At 47.6% G+C, this 20,562-nt stretch overlaps 1 protein-coding gene across 2 annotated transcripts in view; it reads right to left on the bottom strand.

The window, feature by feature from the left end:
• ACSM3 (acyl-CoA synthetase medium chain family member 3) overlaps positions 1–20,562 on the bottom strand; it is a 448,596-nt gene that overhangs the window by 347,328 nt on the left and 80,706 nt on the right. For both annotated transcript variants that reach the window (XM_069210271.1, XM_069210272.1), the window contains exon 2: positions 19,313–19,583. In XM_069210271.1, the coding sequence (XP_069066372.1) occupies positions 19,313–19,546 (234 nt within the window). In that variant the 5' untranslated portion in view covers positions 19,547–19,583. The remainder of the gene's footprint in view (positions 1–19,312; positions 19,584–20,562) is intronic.

Here is a 20,562-nt window from a genome sequence, read left to right as displayed (position 1 = left end):
CAGTGAGATTTAGCTGCGCATGAGAAGTTGGGCACAGCTGTGGCAAACACCTGCTGTATATTGCTGCAGAATGTGCACAGCGAGAGGTGGCAACAGGCCTGGCTTCTGGCCTGGCACTGAGTCCAAACCAGAGTAGCCCAGTCAAAAGTGATATAAAGTGGCTAACTGCTGCTTGCGGTAGGTTGAACACAGAATCTGCTTCCAACTCCCACTGCGCAGGGTCAAGTGCTGCAGGGGTTTGGCTGGCTGCAGCTCCTGGCTAGAAACATTCAACCAGCCCCTGTAGCCAACACCTGCTGCGCACAGCTGAGGTTTGTGGGGTAGGCCACCAGCAGTGGGTTGGGCACAAGAGGGGACCTACAGTCAGTCCCTGTGACCAGCCATGCTATGTGTGTGGACTTAGGTCTGGCTGCCTGCAAAGGGTTGGGTGCAAAGCCTGTGGCCAGCATCCACTGCAAAAAAAGCAAAGGCTGTGCAGAGTGGGTGTTGGCCACAGGGACTGAAACCAACTCCTGCTGCACAAAGGCAAAGCACATGCACAATGGAGTTGGTCACCGGCAACATCTTGGGCACAGAGATTAGCCTGAGGCCATGCCTATACTCAGCCTCTATTGCAGAGTGGCCAAAGGCGTGCAGCATGTGGTTGGCCGTCCACGGCAGGATAGATGCATGGCCTGGCCAAACAGCAAGACTGAGCCATGTGCAAAGAGGGTTGGCCCCAGCCCGGGTTCTAAAGCCAATCACCGCTGCACTCGGCCTCAGGATGGCTGTTAGAGAGGGTCTGGGTGCACGGCCTGGGCCTACGTCAACCCTTGCTAAGCATGACTAAAGTGAAAGCTGGCTGTTCAGTGTGCTGGGCATAGGACGTGCAGCCAACCTCCTCTGCACACAGCCATAATTCACTTACAAACTAAAGTTCAAGTAAAGGTTTGGGTACAAATTAAAACTGAAAAACCAGTGAAGTTTGCCAGTTAAAGTTAAATTTGCAATTCTTAATTTGTACACCAGTCATGCAAATCGTAACTTACCCAGCAAATGCATCGTTTAATGACCTCACAATATTTAGACTAAAAAGTAACAAAACCTAAACGCACAACCCAATTAACTGCTAAATAAAACTACATAGTTGTTGCTTTAACTGTGTTATGAATTATGTAATATGGAACCTCGTATGAAACTTAATTTACATTTGCAATTGCATCTGCCACATCAAGGATGAGGTCATGAGCATTGCGCAGGATGTGCAAGTAATGGCTCGTATGGCTGCACTTTTTTGCGTCTTTTCTTTTACAGTTTCAGTTATCCTCAACATATTGACAGCCAGCTGCAACATGTTTTATGTCTTGGAGGTATATTAGTCACATTGTTTCTAATGTAGCTATCAGAGTGTTCCCTGTTACTCGTAGCATTAGTCTTCCTTATGTATTTAAAACATTACCTAACTCATTCTCATTGTCTGCAGGGTAAACGTGGAGTGGTCCCCTGATATCTTTGACTCAAGCTCTGACCGATAAAATAACCATGTAAGCTTCACCTACTGTGTTACAAAGATCAGCATCTATTTAGCCAGTTCGAAACCTCAGGGTGTTCCCTTCATCCATTCTCAGACTACTCTATGCTTTGGCAGTAGCGATGAGGTTGCAGCTAGTCTCCTAACAGACTGATGGATAGTTACCACGTGTCCCAGCAGCATTATAAACAAGTAACATTCAAAAGGACCTGACATTAGTTCAATTATGATACTGGCACCATTAGAGCTGGTTTTTGGGGCATGCCTAGGCTAAGTGTAGAAAGTTTGCATGAGAACGCACACATCTTTTACCGTTAGGATGTACCGAAGGGTCTAGCCTATAGAGTAGCATTCGGGTAATATTGTCTACTTTGAAATCTATAAGCTAGTGTCTGCAGTTTATGGATACAAACGCAGTCTGTATACAGCAGTATTGTCAGCATTTCCCATATTTATCATAAGTATTACACACACAAAATCTGTTTCATTTTTTTTCCACACAGTTTAATCTATCCCGGTTGTGTGAAATGTAATAAGAAAAAATAAATACAGGCCTTCCCATTGGACAAATGAGCTTTTTTCCTATTGTGCTTTTTGAATTCATAAATTCTGACTTAAGTTTGTGTACCTGAAGGCCCTAACTGGCTAAAATTCTGCTGTGTCCGACAATAAAGAACACAGGGATGATTGGTAATTCCTGAAAATCAAAGAAGAAAGGCCACATACTGAGGCACAGAGAAGAGTAGAGGAGGAAATGTTTAAGCATACGATTAGCAGAGTGCCAGCCACACTGAGCTAGAAAGAGATAAATTCAGGGTTTGCTTTTATTCATTCCAGGGTGGCTTGGATGGAGTTTTACCAATCCACAGTTGTCATACTGTGCCTGGAGTGGTAAAGGGCTTTTGTTATTTTACAGCTCGACATAGATTGCACTAGCTAATCCTATGCTTAAAGACTTTGCTGTAGAAATGGCAAAGACTTTGTCCCGTTCTAGCTTGGCGTGGATGGCATGTTTAAAAACTTTGTTTGAAAAACAAACATTTGTGGAGAGTAGATTCAGTATGTCACTGGTGTTGTGGGATGCGCTATATAAGAGCAGCTCTCCACCTAAACTTGGGAACTACCCAGAGTGGTCCGCTTCCTTCTTATATATATCACCTAGTTGCCACTATGCCACTAGGTAGTTATAGTTAGGACCTAGTTTCTATATAAAAAAAAGAGTTTTATTACATGCCTATATATTTGGCGCCTCTTGACGAATCTTCCTGAAACCTTTCCAAAAAATGTTCAAGTCACGTCAGCTGCTACCTGGAAAGTTTCAGGGTGATCTTTCCAGGGAGGGTTTGAAAAAAAAGGGGGGGGTCCCAAAACACTTTTCCCCTTATTCATTTTTACATAGGGATTTTGAACAGCGACAGCGCAAAAACTACTGGACGGAATTACACCAAATTTGGCAGAAAGGTAGGTCCTGGTCCAGAAAGACCTTTTTTGTTTTGATGTAATTCCATTCAGTAGCTTTAGAGCAATTAAATAAAATCCAAATTTGTATATATAGGGACGCGAAAGATTTGCGATCCTTTCCGATCTCGTGCAAAGATTTGATTGGCTGATAAGACTTTAGCAACAGAAGCCATTGAAGTGTTGTCAGCCATCTTGGGACTCAGCTGAAGCCAAGTCCCAAACAAATGTAAAAAAAAAAAGAAAAGGGGCCAGGGTACGAACACCCTGACCCCTTAGCTCTGGTGGTGGGGTCCCAAAGGGACCCCCTGGGCTAAAAAGATTTTTATTTTTATTTTACGGACAGAGTCGCAATGGATTCACGGATCCGCCATAAAATAAAAAAACAACGAAGCGCGGTCACCCGAGCTTCGTTACTATGAAGCCCCCGGTGAGTCAAGTCCAGGGGGCATTTCTGTAGAAATGCGAGGGCCTCATGGCCCTCTACCGCTGCCCCGGGGACTGACACCTCCCCGAGGACTACAACTGATATGCAGGTGTTCAGGTAATAATAGGCCTGGACCTAATAGTAGGTCGCTCCCCCACCGCTGCAGCTCCACCTGCACTCCACCTCTGCACTTGTCTCTAAATTGCCAGTATTCTCTTGGTGCCTTTCCCCGCTTTGGTCTTTCGCTCTTGTTGCCTTTTCTCTCCTGTGTCTTTCGCTCTTGTTGCCTTTTCTCCCCTGTGTCTTTCGCTCTTGTTGCCTTTTCTCTCCTGTGTCTTTCGCTCTTGTTGCCTTTTCTCTCCTGTGTCTTTAGCTCTTGTTGCCTTTTCTCCCCTGTGTCTTTCGCTCTTGTTGCCTTTCTCTTCTTTGTCTCTAGCTCTTGTTGCCTTTTCTCTTCTTTGTCTCTAGCTCTTGTTGCCTTTTCTCTTCTTTGTCTCTAGCTCTTGTTGCCTTTTCTCTATTTCTGCCTATTTTCTCCGGTTGCCTTTCCCTCCCGTTTTCAGCTCTCCCGCCTTCCCGCCCTCCCGCCTCCCGCTTTCCCGCCGCTGCCCCCGTGCGGCCCCGCCCCCCCTGCTCCCATTCGTTGTCCCGCCTCCCAGCTGACCCCTCCCCCCCCTTTCCTCTTATGGCGGCCGCTGCGCGGCGGAGTCAGCGACCCTTGACCCTAGGGTAGGTCGCTCCCCCACCGCTGCAGCTCCACCTGCACTCCACCTCTGCGCTTGCCTCTAAATTGCCAGTATTCTCTTGGTGCCTTTCCCCGCTTTGGTCTTTCGCTCTTGTTGCCTTTTCTCTCCTGTGTCTTTCGCTCTTGTTGCCTTTTCTCCCCTGTGTCTTTCGCTCTTGTTGCTTTTTCTCTCCTGTGTCTTTCGCTCTTGTTGCCTTTTCACTCCTGTGTCTTTAGCTCTTGTTGCCTTTTCTCCCCTGTGTCTTTCGCTCTTGTTGTCTTTCTCTTCTTTGTCTCTAGCTCTTGTTGCCTTTTCTCTTCTTTGTCTCTAGCTCTTGTTGCCTTTTCTCTCTTTCTGCCTATTTTCTCCGGTTGCCTTTCCCTCCTGTTTTCTGCTCTCCCGCCTTCCCGCCCTCCCACCTCCAGCTCTCCCGCCGCTGCCCCCGTGTGGCCCTGCCCCCCCTGCTCCCATTCATTGTCCCCGCCTCCCAGCTGACCCCTCCTCCCCCCCTTCCCTCTTATGGCGGCCGCTGTGTGGCGGAGTCAGCGACCCTTGACCCTAGGGTAGGTCGCTCCCCCACCGCTGCAGCTCCACCTGCACTCCACCTCTGCGCTTGCCTCTAAATTGCCAGTATTCTCTTGGTGCCTTTCCCCGCTTTGGTCTTTCGCTCTTGTTGCCTTTTCTCTCCTGTGTCTTTCGCTCTTGTTGCCTTTTCTCTCCTGTGTCTTTCGCTCTTGTTGCCTTTTCTCTCCTGTGTCTTTAGCTCTTGTTGCCTTTTCTCCCCTGTGTCTTTCGCTCTTGTTGCCTTTCTCTTCTTTGTCTCTAGCTCTTGTTGCCTTTTCTCTTCTTTGTCTCTAGCTCTTGTTGCCTTTTCTCTTCTTTGTCTCTAGCTCTTGTTGCCTTTTCTCTCTTTCTGCCTATTTTCTCTGGTTGCCTTTCCCTCCCGTTTTCCGCTCTCCCCGCCTCCCGCTTTCCCGCCGCTGTCCCCGTGCGGCCCCGCCCCCCTGCTCCCATTCGTTGTCCCCCCTCCCGCCTCCCACCTCCCAGCTGACCCCTCCTCCCCCCCCTTCCCTCTTATGGTGGCCGCTGCGCGGCGGAGTCAGCGACCCTTGACCCTAGGGTAGGTCGCTCCCCCACCGCTGCAGCTCCACCTGCACTCCACCTCTGCGCTTGCCTCTAAATTGGCAGTATTCTCTTGGTGCCTTTCCCCGCTTTGGTCTTTCGCTCTTGTTGCCTTTTCTCTCCTGTCATTCGCTCTTTTTGCCTTTTCTCTCCTGTGTCTTTCGCTCTTGTTGCCTTTTCTCCCCTGTGTCTTTCGCTCTTGTTGCCTTTTCTCTCCTGTGTCTTTCGCTCTTGTTGCCTTTTCTCTCCTGTGTCTTTAGCTCTTGTTGCCTTTTCTCCCCTGTGTCTTTCGCTCTTGTTGCCTTTCTCTTCTTTGTCTCTAGCTCTTGTTGCCTTTTGTCTTCTTTGTCGCTAGCTCTTGTTGCCTTTTCTCTTCTTTGTCTCTAGCTCTTGTTGCCTTTTTTCTCTTTCTTCCTATTCTCTCCGGTTGCCTTTCCCTCCTGTTTTCCGCTCTCCTGCCGTCCCGCACTCCCGCCTCCCGCTTTCCCGCCACTGCCCCGTGCGGCCCCGCCCCCGCTCCCATTCGTTGTCCCGCCTCCCAGCTGACCCCTCCTCCCCCCCTTCCCTCTTATGGCGGCCGTGCCGCTGGCGCGCCAAAGGCAAGCCCGTCTGCACCCGTCCGCGCCTGGACCGCGCCCAGCGCCAGAACCCCTGGCCCCCAGCGCTCCCAAAACCCCCAGCTCAGCTACGACGCCGCTTCCCTCCACGCACTCAACCCTGGACGCACCACCACCTGCTTCCAAGCCAGCCCCAAACGCACCCAAGGACCCTTCACCTGCCAAACCTGCAAGTATACCTTCCACCCGCCTACAATCCGTCCACCGGCCCACGCCCTAACAACCACCTCAAGTGCATCCTCCTCAACGCACGCTCCGTCCACAGACACGCCATTGAACTATCGGACCTCCTGGACTCCACCGCACCCGACGTTGCCTTCATCACAGAAACCTGGATGAACGCCTCATCGGCTCCCGACATCGCCCTCGCCATACCCAACGGCTACAAAATCGCCAGGAAAGACCGCAACAACCAAACCGGAGGCGGAATCGCCATTGTCTACAAAAGCTCTATCAACGTCACCACCTCCATCAAAGATACCCCCCTCGCCGCCGAACACATGCACTTCCAGATCCACACCGACCCCAGGACCACCCTCAGAGGCACTCTTGTCTACAGGCCCCCTGGCCCACGCGCCCCATTCAGCGAATCCATCCCAGACTTCATCACCCTGCACGCCCTAGCCTCGCCTGACTACATCCTCCTCGGGGACCTGAACTTCCACCTGGAGAAGAACAACGACACCAACACCGCCACCTTGCTGGACAACCTCGGACTCAAGCAGCTGGTGAACACCCCCACTCACACCGCCGGCCACACGCTCGACCCCATCTTCTCCGCCAGCAACCACGTAGCCTTCAACTACTCCTCTGAGATACACTGGACCGACCACAGATGTGTACACTTCACCTTCAGACGCAAGACCCACCACCTTCGCACACAACTAATCTCCCGCAGACCCTGGAACAAAATCTCCACAGAACAGCTACTTTCCACTCTCAACCATAACCGACCTGCCATCACCCCCGACGCCAACAACGCAGCCCTCGGCCTCACACAGTGGATCACCAACTGCGCCGACAACCTCGCCCCCCTCAGAATCCTCCCAAGACAGACCGACATCAGGAAACCTCCTTGGTTCACAGACGCCCTCAAAGAATCCAAGAAAACCTGCCGCACCCTCGAAAAAACCTGCCGCAAAGAACACACCGCCGAGAACATGTCAGCCCTCAAGACCGCCACCCGCAAACACCACCAGCTGATCCGCTCCACCAAAAGGGCATCCTTCAAAGAGAGACTGGACAAGAACACCCACAACAGCAAAGAACTCTTCAACATCGTCAAAGAGCTCTCCAATCCCAACGCCAGCTCCAACACCATTATGCCCTCACAAGACCTCTGCAACTCCCTCGCCACTTTTTTCCATCGAAAGATCACCAACCTACACGACAGCTTCGGACCCCAGACCCGCCGACCACCACTGAACTCACAGCCCCGACCATCACCCTCAACACTTGGACCCCCATCAGCCCCGAAGAGACAAGAACCACCATGAACTCCATCCACTCCGGCGCACCATCGGACCCATGCCCCCACCACATCTTCATCAAAGCCGACGCCATCATCGCCCCCTATCTCCAGAGCATCATCAACAGCTCGCTTGCCACGGCCACCTTCCCTGAAAGTTGGAAACACGCAGAAGTCAACGCGCTCCTGAAGAAACCTACAGCAGACCCCAACGACCTGAAGAACTTCCGCCCCATCTCGCTCCTCCCCTTCCCGGCCAAGGTCATCGAGAAGGCCGTCAACAAGCAACTGACCAACTTCCTCGAAGACAACAACTTGCTCGACCCCTCCCAGTCTGGCTTTAGGGCCAACCACAGCACAGAAACCGCCCTCATCGCAGTCACAGATGACATCAGAACCCTGATGGACAATGGAGAAACAACCGCCCTCATCCTCCTTGACCTCTCGGCCGCCTTCGACACCGTCTGCCACCGCACCCTAATAACCCGCCTCCGCTCCACTGGTATCCAAGAACAGGCCCTGAACTGGATCATCTCGTTCCTCTCGGACCGTACACAGAGAGTCTACCTCCCACCCTGCTCAGAACCCACCAAGATCATCTGCGGCGTCCCACAGGGCTCCTCATTCAGCCCCACTCTCTTCAACATTTACATGAGCCCCCTCGCCAACATCGCTCGCAAACACAACATCAACATCATCTCCTACGCCGACGACACCCAGCTGATACTCTCCCTCACCAAAGACCCAGCCACCGCCAAAGCCAACTTGCAGGATGGAATGAAAGACGTCGCACAATTAATGAAGCTCAGCCGCCTGAAACTGAACTCAGACAAAACAGAGGTCCTCATCCTCGGAAACTCCCCATCCGCTTGGAATGACTCTTGGTGGCCCACGGCCCTGGGCACCGCACCTACCCCCTCAGACCACGCACGCAACCTCGGACTCATCCTGGACCCCCTTCTCACCATGACCAAGCAAGTCAACGCCGTCTCATCCTCTTGCTTCCACACCCTTCGCATGCTCCGGAAGATCTTCCGCTGGATCCCCGCCAATACCAGAAAGACTGTTACCCACTCCCTCGTCACAAGCCACCTGGACTACGGGAACACCCTATACGCAGGAACCACCGCAAAACTTCAGAAACGTCTTCAGCGCATACAAAACGCCTCTGCACGCCTCATCCTCGACGTACCCCGCCACAGCCACATATCCGCCCACCTGAGACACCTGCACTGGCTCCCCGTCAACAAGAGGATCACCTTCAGGCTCCTCACCCACGCACACAAAGCCCGCCACAACAAGGGCCCCGAATACCTCAACAGTCGCCTCGCCTTCTACACGCCCACCCGTCAACTTCGCTCTACCAACCTCGCTCTCGCTGCCGTCCCTCGCATCCGCAGAGCCACAGCCGGAGGTAAATCCTTCTCCTACCTGGCAGCCAAGACATAGAACTCCCTTCCTGTCCACCTCAGGACTACCCTGGACCACCTCGCCTTCAGGAAGCACCTCAAGACCTGGCTCTTCGAGCAGCAGTAACCCCCCCCCCCCCCAGCGCCTTGAGACCCTCACGGGTGAGTAGCGCGCTCTATAAATGCCTTGATTGATTGATTGATAGGCGGGGACCACCACCCCTGAGGCAAAATGTAATTTATTTGAGGGGGCCGTGTTCTAATGTGCAGGGGGCGCCCCACCACCACCATCTTCCCGGGCGTTCAGGTAACAATAGGTAGGGACCACTACCCCCTGGGGCAAGATGTCATTTATTTGAGGGGGGCCACAGGGAAGCCACTGAGGGCTCTCTCGGGGTCCCAGAAAGCCCATAAAAAAACATAGCTCAGTGTGAAGCTCGCAGACCTTCACATTGCGCTTTGGGGGTTTGAGTCCAGCTGGACTCATTTCATTAAATACATTATTATAGTTTTTTTAAATAATAAATACATTCTTTATTTTAAATCGAACACAAATATCTCATTCTAAGTATATGAGATATTAAAGCCTAAAAAACTCTCTTTCACTTTCTTTCTCTCTTCCTTTCAATCAATTTCTCCCACTCAGACTCTTACGCACCCACTCACAGACCCACTCAGACACTCGCGACCCACTCACAGAGCATTTCAAACACTCACGCACCCATTCACAGACCCACTGACACGCTCATGCACCCAGTCATTGACCTGTGCACACACTGACACACCCAATAAAACACTGATGAACGCACTCTCACACCCAGACAGACAATCTGACAGCCACTCTCACCCTAATATACACAGTTTCACACCTATTGTCACACCCAGGGAAGCCGGGGCCAACACCCAATGGGCACGGCCAAAGGGCTGTGCACAGCATGGGTTTTGGTGGTTAGGTGGTGTTTGCCGCAGGGTCTGGCTGCAGGCCAGGCCTTGCGCGCAACCTTCCCTGAGCACGAGTGAAGGCTGTGCATGGTGCAAGGTTGGGTGCTTATCAGGAGTTGTGGCTAACCACCGCCATGCATGGCCAAAGGCCATGCAGGGCCTTGGTTGGATTAATGTATAGTATTTAAAGTCATTATACATTAAAAAAAAACATAGAAATTCACTGAAAAAAACAAAGGTTACAGGGACGTTATAGTTAGGCTCACATTTTAAACGTACAAAACCATAGAAATTCACCAGTTATAGTTAGAGCTACCTCAAGTAACTATAATTCACACCCTCGCCATGCACAGTTATCTGATCATTAATTTTACTGCACATTTTCCAGTGATATTACCAATGCACGAGTTATAGTTACTTGAAATAACTAACTATAACTGCTGAATTTCTATGGTGTTGTATGTGTAAAATGTGAGCCTAACTATAACATCCCAGTAACCTTTGGTTTTTTAAGTGAATTTCTATATTTTTTTTAATTCTATTTCCTAACTATAATAATGGCCCTATAACCTTTGTTTTTCCAGTGAATTTCTAGGGATGTTTAACCTGAAGTAAAATTTCCATCACAATGCAAAGTGTGGGGGGGGCTTGGTTCAGGGCCTGGCCTGGATTTGTGCTGCCCCCACCCAACCTTGCTTCTCCTTCCCTCCCTCCTCCTTGCCATCCATTGTTCAAGTCAATGCCCCTGCTTCCTCATTGCAGCTCTAGGTGGCCATTGATCTGCCACTGCCCTTCCTGCCTGCCCTGAACAGTTAGCTTGCTGCCCCATCCACCTCCTATCTACCCCTCTGTGGTCCGAGTACATGCACCAACACACCCTCCTGCCCTACATGGTCCGATGTGCTGCCACTGAGCTCCATTTAGCTTGATGTTCCTGCCCACTCCTTCTGCCCTCCGTTGCCCAATTCTATGCCCCATAATTGCCCTCCTGCTTAGCCTCTGTGCTTAGCTTGCTGCCCCACCCTCCTTCTACCTGCCCTCCGATGTCTGTGTGCATGCCCCTGCTCCCTCCTTTTTGCCCACCATGTTCTGTTGACCTGCCACTGCCCCTCCTATCTACCCTGAGTGTTCTGTTAAGCTGTCACTGCCCTTCCTACCTGCCTAGGATGGCCAGATGAATGCCGCCTGTCCCTGCCACCTCACCCTGCCTGTCCTCCGAGTTCCATGCCCCTATTCTCTCCCTCCTGTCCTCCATGGTCCATTTTGCTGCAACCCCCTTGTGTCCTCCATGCTCTGTTGTGCCGCAACTGCTCCTCCTGCCTACCCCACATGGTCTGTTGTGAAGGCCCTTCCCCTGCCCCCTTTTGTCTGTGCCAAGCCCCACTATCCCTTCTGACTTCAATGGTTCTTTGTGCATGCCCCTGCCCCTTCCCTCTTGCCCACCATGGCCGTTGTGCTGCCACTAACCTCCCGCTTAACATGCAAGACCTTCTGTGCTGCCACAGCCCCTTCCACCTGCCCTGTGTGGTCAGCTTGCTGCCCCTGACTCCCTCTCACGTTCCCTCTGTTGTCAGTGTGTATGCCATTATAGTCTCACTGTTACCCTCCATGGTGTGTTATTCTTCCAGTGCCCATCCCACCTGCCCTCCAAGGTCAGCTTGCTCCTCCAGTTCTGCCCCCTTGCCCTTTGTCCTCCATTTTCCATGTGTAGACCTCTACCCTCTCCCTCCTGCTTTGTCTGGTCGTTTGTCGTGCCCCTGCCCATCTCAATCCTGCCCTCTGTTATCCGAGTCTCCATGTCTCTACACCATTCCTCCTGCCCCCATTGATCCAACGTATCATACTTGCCAACATTTTGAATTTGGTAAGAGGGAGTTTTAAATAAGAATTGGGGACTTGATTTTCCCGATTGACTTACATTGAAAAAACTGAGATTTTAGACAGGAGACAAATAAAATGAAGCCGTTTTGGGCTTAAAAACATCGGGGGTCCCATACCTGAATCGGGTCTTTTGGCATGTATGGTTGTTCTGACTCTTCCTTCTGTCCTCAATGGTTTGTTAAATTGTTACAATCTCGCTTGCCTGTCCTACATGGTTGGTTTGCTGCCACTGCCCTCCTCTCCCCTGCCCTCCATGGCTCGTTGTGCTGCCACTGCCCAGTGTGGTCAACTTGTTGCCTCTGCACCCTTCTCCCTGCCCTCAGGTATCTGAGCAAATGCCCCTGTCATTTGCCTCCCCCATAGTATTCTAATGAACAACTAGATTGGTAACATTCTATATTTAATACAAATGTGTGACACACCTAACGCTATTGTGATGCAATCAAAACTGTAATACCTAAAGCATTTCCTTCAGAAATTATAAAAATGAGAGGTCCTTATTTCCATAGAACTGCTCTAAAAAACTAAAATTAGGACTTATTTTCTGAGTTATCAAATAGTGCCAAAGCACTTTTAAATTATTTGCTAAATTGATGTTTTTTATCCAGTTGATGACTTAAATATATGTTACACTCACAAGAGAGAATGTGGCGTTACGGAGAGAGCTGTAGGCTTTGCAACTGGGGAACCAGGTTTGAATTTCATCGACAGCTCGACATCCTGTGATTCTGGGCAAATCACTTAATCTACCCATACCTAAAGTCCAAAAGGAATGTGTCCTTGTGTAATGTAACTAGTGCTCATGTAAAGGACTCCAATACCTTTGGGTCAAGCCTGCGCTATATAAAACTGCAAAAGAAACAAAAGATATTTTGCGCATTTCTGTCATTGGACTATACTTGGGTACATTTTAGTGATATTTGTGCTCATTCTGGCTGATTTTAGGTCGAGCATAAGCGTTCGACCTCATGTATACTTTTAGCATACTTCATATGGCTTAAAGCAATTCTATTTGTTGGTTGCAGTGTCCTTTAAAAATCCTTGCTCGCTAGTGGTCTGGTCTGCCTTTTTCTCCCTCCTTTTTCTGTTTCAGAGCAGTGAACAACTACTGTAGTATTCCACTTTGGTTTCTTCATCTGTTGCTGTGACGGACTACTTTTGTCATTTCTTTGTTGCTCACTTTTCACTGTGGGTGTTTTAGGCTGGTAGCTGCCTGCATTTTATTGCAGCATTCTGTTCCTCCCACCTCCTCCCATTTCACTGAAATTTGTTTTGGCTTTATTCAGGTGCTGTCCTTGTTTTATCTCTGGCTCCTAAAATAAGCTTATTTTACAAAAGAAACACCCAGTGCCTAAACATTAATCTCACTGCTCTCAAAAGCCACAATATGCCCTTTCTGGTAGAACATAGCTAAACCTAGAAGCAATGATGTGAAACTTGCTTAGCCTTGCATCTCAAGTCTCTCTCTCTCGAAGTCCCACCCCTGCCAGCCTTCAGAGACATCCGCACACAGGGCTATGCTTTTGTTCTTTTTTGGGACCATTAATCTTCTCTGGCTACTCTGCTACTGTCAGCTTCATTAGAGCTTTGTTGAAATGTGAGGCAAAAATGCTTGCAAGACTTTTCATACTGTTAGCGTAAAAAGAAAAGTACTTTTCCAGCCTTATTTTCCAATTTCGGTTCAGACGTTTACACAACCCGAGGTAGTGCAGTCATCTTCTGGTCTCTCCTCAAGGACTTGTGATTTCTGATGTCAGTAGCCGCCAGTGACCACCAAAACATGGCATGAAAAGATGAAATTATGAGGCAGGGTTGAGCAATTTATATGGCAAGAAAAGTCCAGTTCTGAATTTACAATGCCAATAGCTCTAACTCAAGAAAATGCTTTACAAGTGCTTGTTTTCTCTGGTGGCCATCTTGGGAGGCTTATTTGTTATGAAACTACCTAATCTACTCATTTACTACAGTATCCTCAGTAGAAAATGCTTTCAGTTTTCCACTTTGATTCCATCAAGACGGCGGTCAGATGTGCCACACTTCTGCTATAAATTCAGGATGTTAGCACTTTAGTTGCTCATTAGAGTAAACTGCTGATCACTGTGGAGTTAACTGGCAGTCTGCTACTGGTGTTGAAAGTGCAAGTTTCAGTCTACATGTCAGAATGTTTTAATGAAATAGAAAAGGAAGAGATTTGACAACTCACTTGAATCTTGTCTTCATTTTTCTTTCTACAGACCTAACCATAATTTCTGTGACAAAATGAAACTCCTCATTTTGTTCCTTAAATGTTTTACCAGTTTGATTTAATAAAGATGGCTTCAGGTGTGCCACACTTTTGTCATACGTAAGACTGTTGGTGCTCTAGCTGTTATTTAGAACACTCTGGGAGGCTGCAGTAGAACACAAGGTAATCAACTGAACTGACAGGCTTCTCCTGTTGGAAGCACAACAGGAAGATATTTTAGAACTCACCTAAAATGTGTCCTAGTTTTTCTTTCTACAGCACTAACCATACTTTCTATGGCAAAATGACCCCCCTCATTGTGTTCCTTTTTACATTTAGGGGGTCATTCTAATCTTGGCGGGCGGCTCCCGCCGCCCGCCAAGCGGGAACCGCCAGAAGACCGTACCGCGGTCAAAAGACCGCGGCGGTCATTCTGAGTTTCCCGCTGGGCTGGAGGGCGACCGCCAGAAGGCCGCCCGCCCGCCCAGCGGGAAACCCCCTTCCACGAGGATGCCGGCTCCGAATGGAGCCGGCGGAGTGGAAAGGGTGCGACGGGTGCAGTTGCACCCGTCGCGATTTTCAGTGTCTGCTCTGCAGACACTGAAAATCTTTGTGGGGCCCTGTTAGGGGCCCCTGCAGTGCCCATGCCATTGGCATGGGCACTGCAGGGGCCCCACGACACCCGTTCCCGCCAGCCAGGTTCTGGTGGTCAAAACCGCCAGAACCAGGCTGGCGGGAAGGTGGTCGGAATCCGCGCCATGGAGGATTCTTCAGGCCAGGGGAAAACCGGCGGGAAACCTCCGGTTTCCCTTTTCTGACCGCGGCTTTACCGCCGCGGTCAGAATTGGCCTGGATGCACCGCCAGCCTGTTGGCGGTGCATCCGCGGTCCCCGGCCCTGGCGGTCTATGACCGCCAGGGTCGGAATGACCCCTTAATGTTTTAAGTTTTACCAGTTTGATTCAGTCAGGATGGCTTCAGGTGTGCCACACTCTTGTCATAAGTAAGACTGCTCTAGTTGTTCTTTAGATCACTCTGGTAGGCTGCAGTAGAACACAAGGGAATCAACTGACAGGCTACTGCTGTTGGAAGTACGTTTTACGGAGAATGTCAGACTTCATTCCCATATGAACGAGAAAGATAGTGTGAATTTACAGAAAATATGCTCTCATTTTAGCTTCTAGAGCACCTTCCATAACCTCTATGGGAAAATCATGAGAAAACAGTTTTCTCTCAAACATAATTCATGAAATCCCAGCAGAAGGCTTTTTCACAGGGTAAAAACACCTTAGCAACAAATGATTTATATTGTAACTAAAATCTGTAATCATCTTTTAAACGTTCTCCTTTTTGTGACCCTCACAATCTGTCATTCACTACAATGCATTTCAATGGGGTGCTATCATGTATATTACCCCAAGATGGCTGCCATCACTTTCTAGTTGAAATACTGACAGGCAATCAGATCTCACCATGAGATCTGTGCTTAGGATCTGACCAGATATACACATTTTTTCCTTTAATATCTCAAAAACTACTGAACAGATTTACACCAGATACAAAAAAGCGTGCTTTTTGGACCAAGACAAGAGCTATCTTCCTGCCAAATTTGGTGTAATTCCATTCACCGGTTCGGACTGCAGTTGTGTCTAAAATCGTGCCGTAAGGTAATTGTAATTTGTGCACTCGCCATGCACTGCTAATTACCCAGATATTACAACACTCATTACATCTTCTATGAGATCATTGATAGTAGCACTCTAACACTTGCAGTAAAATTATTGATGAGCAAACTGTGCACGACGATGGCGCTTGTTACAGTTACCTTCGGGCACGAGTTATAGTTACTACAAATATCTCTAACTATAACAGCTGATTTTCTATGGGTTAGCGCATGTAAAATCTGAACCTAACTATAACATCCCTGTCACCTTTGGATTTTTATTCAAGGACACAGGTGGCTCCATCCTGTGCAAATTTCCTCATGTGGAAACTAGAGCACCGTATACATGCTGCTTCTAGCATCAAACCACTGGTATGGCTAAGATACACCAGTAACATATTTATATTATGGAATATAAGAAGTAGAAAATTGGAGGAATTTACAGCTTATATCGACAATATCCATACTCCCATCAAATTCACCAGCAAAAATACTAAACAGAACCATCATCGCCTTTTTCTGGATGCGCTACTCATCCTTTATGAACAGAAACATGCACTGCAAGCTTGCATAGGCTCATTTGCATCTGAGCTGGACTTTATATCACCCACACCACACTAAACTCAGCATCACCTATAACCAAGCACTCAGAATAAGACGTTTCTAGAGAAATGAAGACACTTATAAAGAAGATCTGCAGAAGCTTGCTAGAGTATTTAAAATGCGGGGCTATCCTCTACATACAATACAGCAACAAATTGACAAGTTTTTGCAGTTACCCATGAAAGCACTTATTTGATATACCAACAGCAGAAACAAAAGTGACCGAATCCCATTTGTGGTTGACTATCATCCATCAGCTTCCAACTACAAAAACATAATGCAAAAAAAATCCATATTATCCACTTGTGAAAAATTACAAAAGGCTTATCAAAACTGCCAGTCATTGCTTACCTCAGAGGTCCCAATTTGCAATCTCTTATTGTGAGAGCTGAACTCCAGCAAACTGTAACAAATGCTGAGTTTCATTGCTGTGATTCTAAAAAGGTGCATCACAGGAATATATTTTCCAAATATCAAGAACAAGAATCTATGGCATAAAGCAGCATCTTACATGTCTCTCAACATCCACTATTTATGTGATTCAGTGCCAAAGCCAAACAGAAAAAAAACAATATGCAGGCCAAAAAGTGAATGACCTCCATACATGATTCAGGAATCACAAATCAGCAACAATAAGAAACTTGACCTTCCTGTAGCCAATCATTCTAACCTCATGGATCATTTGCCATAAGATTTTAAGATTTTCCCTACGGAGCATGTTTTAAAGGGAGAGCTACTAGACTTAAGAGAAAACCTCTGGATATACCGCCTAAAATCATTGCATCTAGAAGGAATGAACATCACTGACAATGCCACCTGATTACTGTATATCTCAGAAGATCCCAGGACTGCATTGATGCCACATTCCAAATGGAATGCTTACTCATGATGCTTTACGAAAACCCAGCAGTGTCAGCTGTGCAGTCACTGAGCAAACCATTTTGTACTACCTGAGGAAGGCGGAAGCTGAAATGTTGTAGTGGAACTATATTCTTGTTATACGGTGAATCCATCTGTATGAGTGTATATTATATATATATCTATTGTGCTCTTGTTACACTTCAGTTTCTACCTGCCCAGTAATCTGCCATGCAGAATGTCATGGCAGATTACTGTGATGTCTCATATTGCATTAGATATCCACTTTGACCTGCAGTCATCAAGGCCATGCAGGCTGACGAGTCAGAGTGGTGGGATTAGGTGTCCTTGTTTTCTCTCTTATCCCTTTCTTTGTTTCTACTACTGGCCCTCATTTCCCTTATTGTATGTGGTCATTAGCAAAGGCGGTGAGAGGTGGAAGAGTGCATTGCTCCAGCAGGATCCAGTGTACAAGGACAGCGCTTTCTGATATCTATTTTTAGAAGTTTTTTTCTTCATCCCAAAGGAAATAAAAAGCTGAGGGCTAGGAGTGGCACCTACAAGCACCATGACTGAAATTCGAGGGGTAGAGCATTGCCTTGGTGGTCAACATAGTGCTCCCTTCTGCCCAGAGCTTCTAACTACTGCCCAAACACCCAACAGAATCCTTATTTCACCGAGCAACCGAAGATCTACATTTGCATGGGCGAGAAAAAGGCATGCATAGCGTGTAGAGCTAAGGATATTTCTCTCACTCCCTGCAGTGAGAGTGCTGAGCCTGTAAGTGAAGAAGTGAGGATTAGATGAGGCCCTGATCTGGAAGAAAGTGTGTCATTGTACAAAGGCAATCTCCTGACCTTTCTAGACCAACTAATTCGGGTCCTAAATTTGAAACGATCCTGAATATGTTTGGAACCCAAATGGGACTGGTTGTGTTCTGGGCCACATCAAATGTTATCCCAGTGCAGAGATGGGCAGAGGTGGCAGAATGGACGTCATCACAGCTCCTGATGGCTATAGAGGGTTTCCATGACTGGTCAATCAAGACAGTCAAAGCTGAGTAGCAGGAGCGGACCGGAAACATTACACCAATTCTAGGTAGGCTGAAAAGGTTATTTCTCATTGCATCCCACTGCATCAATCTCTGCTGATAGGGTAGCTCAGATTAAAACAGTGACACTCCCACAGCTCTTTTCCACTATGCAAATGTTCACGTACATGCTGCCTGGGCATTTCTAAGATAGGTAATCTTTATGTTAAAGGTGTTCATTTGGAACAGCAAGATACTGAGGGTATCTATGGTTAAATGTTGCAAAGCTAACTTGATAGCAGCCATGTCTGCATACTACTTGGCCTTCCAACATATTGCTGGAAACAAGTGCACATTTGACCAAAACCTTGATCCTGCATACAGAAGAGAGCTATGGGCAATATTAAACCACCACTTATTATATCACGTTCACAGACCATGTGTAGGCCTTTACTCTGTGACTAAGGCGTTCTTTGGAGCCTGGATATGGGTGTTGATATCATGAGATGGAAAAGCAGGGTGAATGAAGACACCTCTTTGAGGGAGGGTACTGGGCTCCAACATGTTAGGTCTCTACCTGATCTGTGGGGTTGTGAATGCTGGAAATCTCCACAATGAGGGCAAAGGTTGTCCTTATCCATACTAAATCAATCAGAGACGTACAACAGAAGTTTGGCGACCTTCTGATTTTTTCAATATCTCCAACTCTGCCAAACGATTTTGCTATACCCGTCTACAATAAAGCCTCTAATGGACTTCAGTCTTTTGGAAGACAAGTTAGTTCTTTCCCATGTACTAAATGGGATTATCCCCAGTGTTTACAAGACGTTGGTGATAGACTCCTCAGATACATTCTCTACTTTAATGACAGCTTGAAAGAAAGACTTAGATCTCCTTGACTACACAAAATGGCAAGGAGAACCTATCGCTCCCAGTGAAATAAACATATCTGCATGCTTTAGACACACATTATCTTCAGTGTATTTACCTTACCAGACACACTGTGGCACTCTGAGGGATTCCTTCCCCACTTGCCTACGATGTCAGACAGAAGAAAGAGATATTTTGCACACTACATGGGGTTGCAGAATTATCTAGGTATCATTGGAGAAAGTCCAGAAGACTATTGACAGCGGTGGGGAGTGCATTAGTCCAGATGCCTCAGATAATACTGTTAAATATTCTTGATGGCGTTCACATTAATAGAAACATGCACACGTTTGTGGGATTACCTGTAGTATTAGCAAAAGAGCCAGGTAAAGTGGGAAGCAGGTTTAGATAGCTGCAGGATTCTTGAAAACCAATCTGTGAGGTACAGTCAAAAATCCGGCTTGTGATAGTCTGACCACCACCTTTAAACCGTCATACAAACATTACCTTTTCCATTCGTGTCCAGTTATCCAGTACATCGCTTGCAAAATTAAAGTACTCCGGTACTTCTGATTTGTAGTTTTGCTTGATGGATTCATAATCGGAAAAATTTTGAGCGACACAAGCTTTGTAGCTTTTGTGGAATGATCTCCAAGTCGTTACAGGGGTCCGTTTTCGCATCAGGTGCTTGAGTGTATGCAAAACATTTAAGCCAGCTGGAAACATTTTGTGACACTGCATGGGACCGTCTTCGGAAAACTCCTTGAGTACAGTTCACCTACAAAAAAACAGAAGGCGAACATTTTATTAAACAAATAAACCACATTAAACATTTATTGTGCGCTTGTTATCTTTATCAATTGATGTCATTGATATAGGCAAGTGTGTTCCATCATGATTTTTGAAGCTTCATCTGGTGTGGCACAAAGAGACATTTGACACCATGAAGGACACTGCAAAATATTTCATAAAAACAACCACGCCTAAGTCCTAAAACATTTGGTGACTATGACCAAGTTAGCAGATCATCTTCTGTTCACACAAATTCAAACCGGGTGCACATAAAAATAATTTGCAAGGGCACACTTTTAATCATGATTCCGGCAATTAAAACTAGTGGCATTTCAGTCTAACCAAGCTTTATGGCAAATGGAAACATTCTGCCGTATTGTGAGCTTTCAAAGGCCCACGCCCAGAAATTGTTATGTGTGGGGCTATGCCCATTCCGAAAACAGGTTGCATCACAAGAGGGAAATGTAGGCTGATTTACCTCTCTCGAGGGTATGTTTAAGTGTGCTGGCAGGGAAGAAACGCACTGCCTTACTTATCGACAAACTGTGCTGCCTCACCTTTTAATTCGGCAGCTGAAAAAATCCACATATTTAAACAAGCTCTGGAACTGGAAGTTCCTCGTTTCAAAACATTTGAAGCACTGTGGAGCTACATCTGCTGCTTAATATTAGAAATAAACCAGCTCGGGCGGAGTCTGGCAGCTGAGAGTGAGAGCCACCTTTGAATCGAGTTCCAGGGCTCCCTGGGAGAAGAGTTGCCCACACTGCCTTATCAGCGCTCCTTCCACTGCCCCGAGGAGAGGGCCTGAGACAGACGTTTTCCATGAAGGGGTCTTCTAATTTCTCCCTCCCTTCCATCCCTGATCTTATCTGGGAGACCCACATGCAAATGCCACATAACACATTAGGGCACAGCTATGGATCAGTTAAAGTAGTACACAGCAACAAGATCAGGCAGAGCGGGCC

This window comes from Pleurodeles waltl, chromosome 10, assembly GCF_031143425.1.
Source record: "Pleurodeles waltl isolate 20211129_DDA chromosome 10, aPleWal1.hap1.20221129, whole genome shotgun sequence".
Taxonomy (NCBI): domain Eukaryota; kingdom Metazoa; phylum Chordata; class Amphibia; order Caudata; family Salamandridae; genus Pleurodeles; species Pleurodeles waltl.
This window is presented reverse-complemented; position numbering and strand designations above follow the sequence as displayed.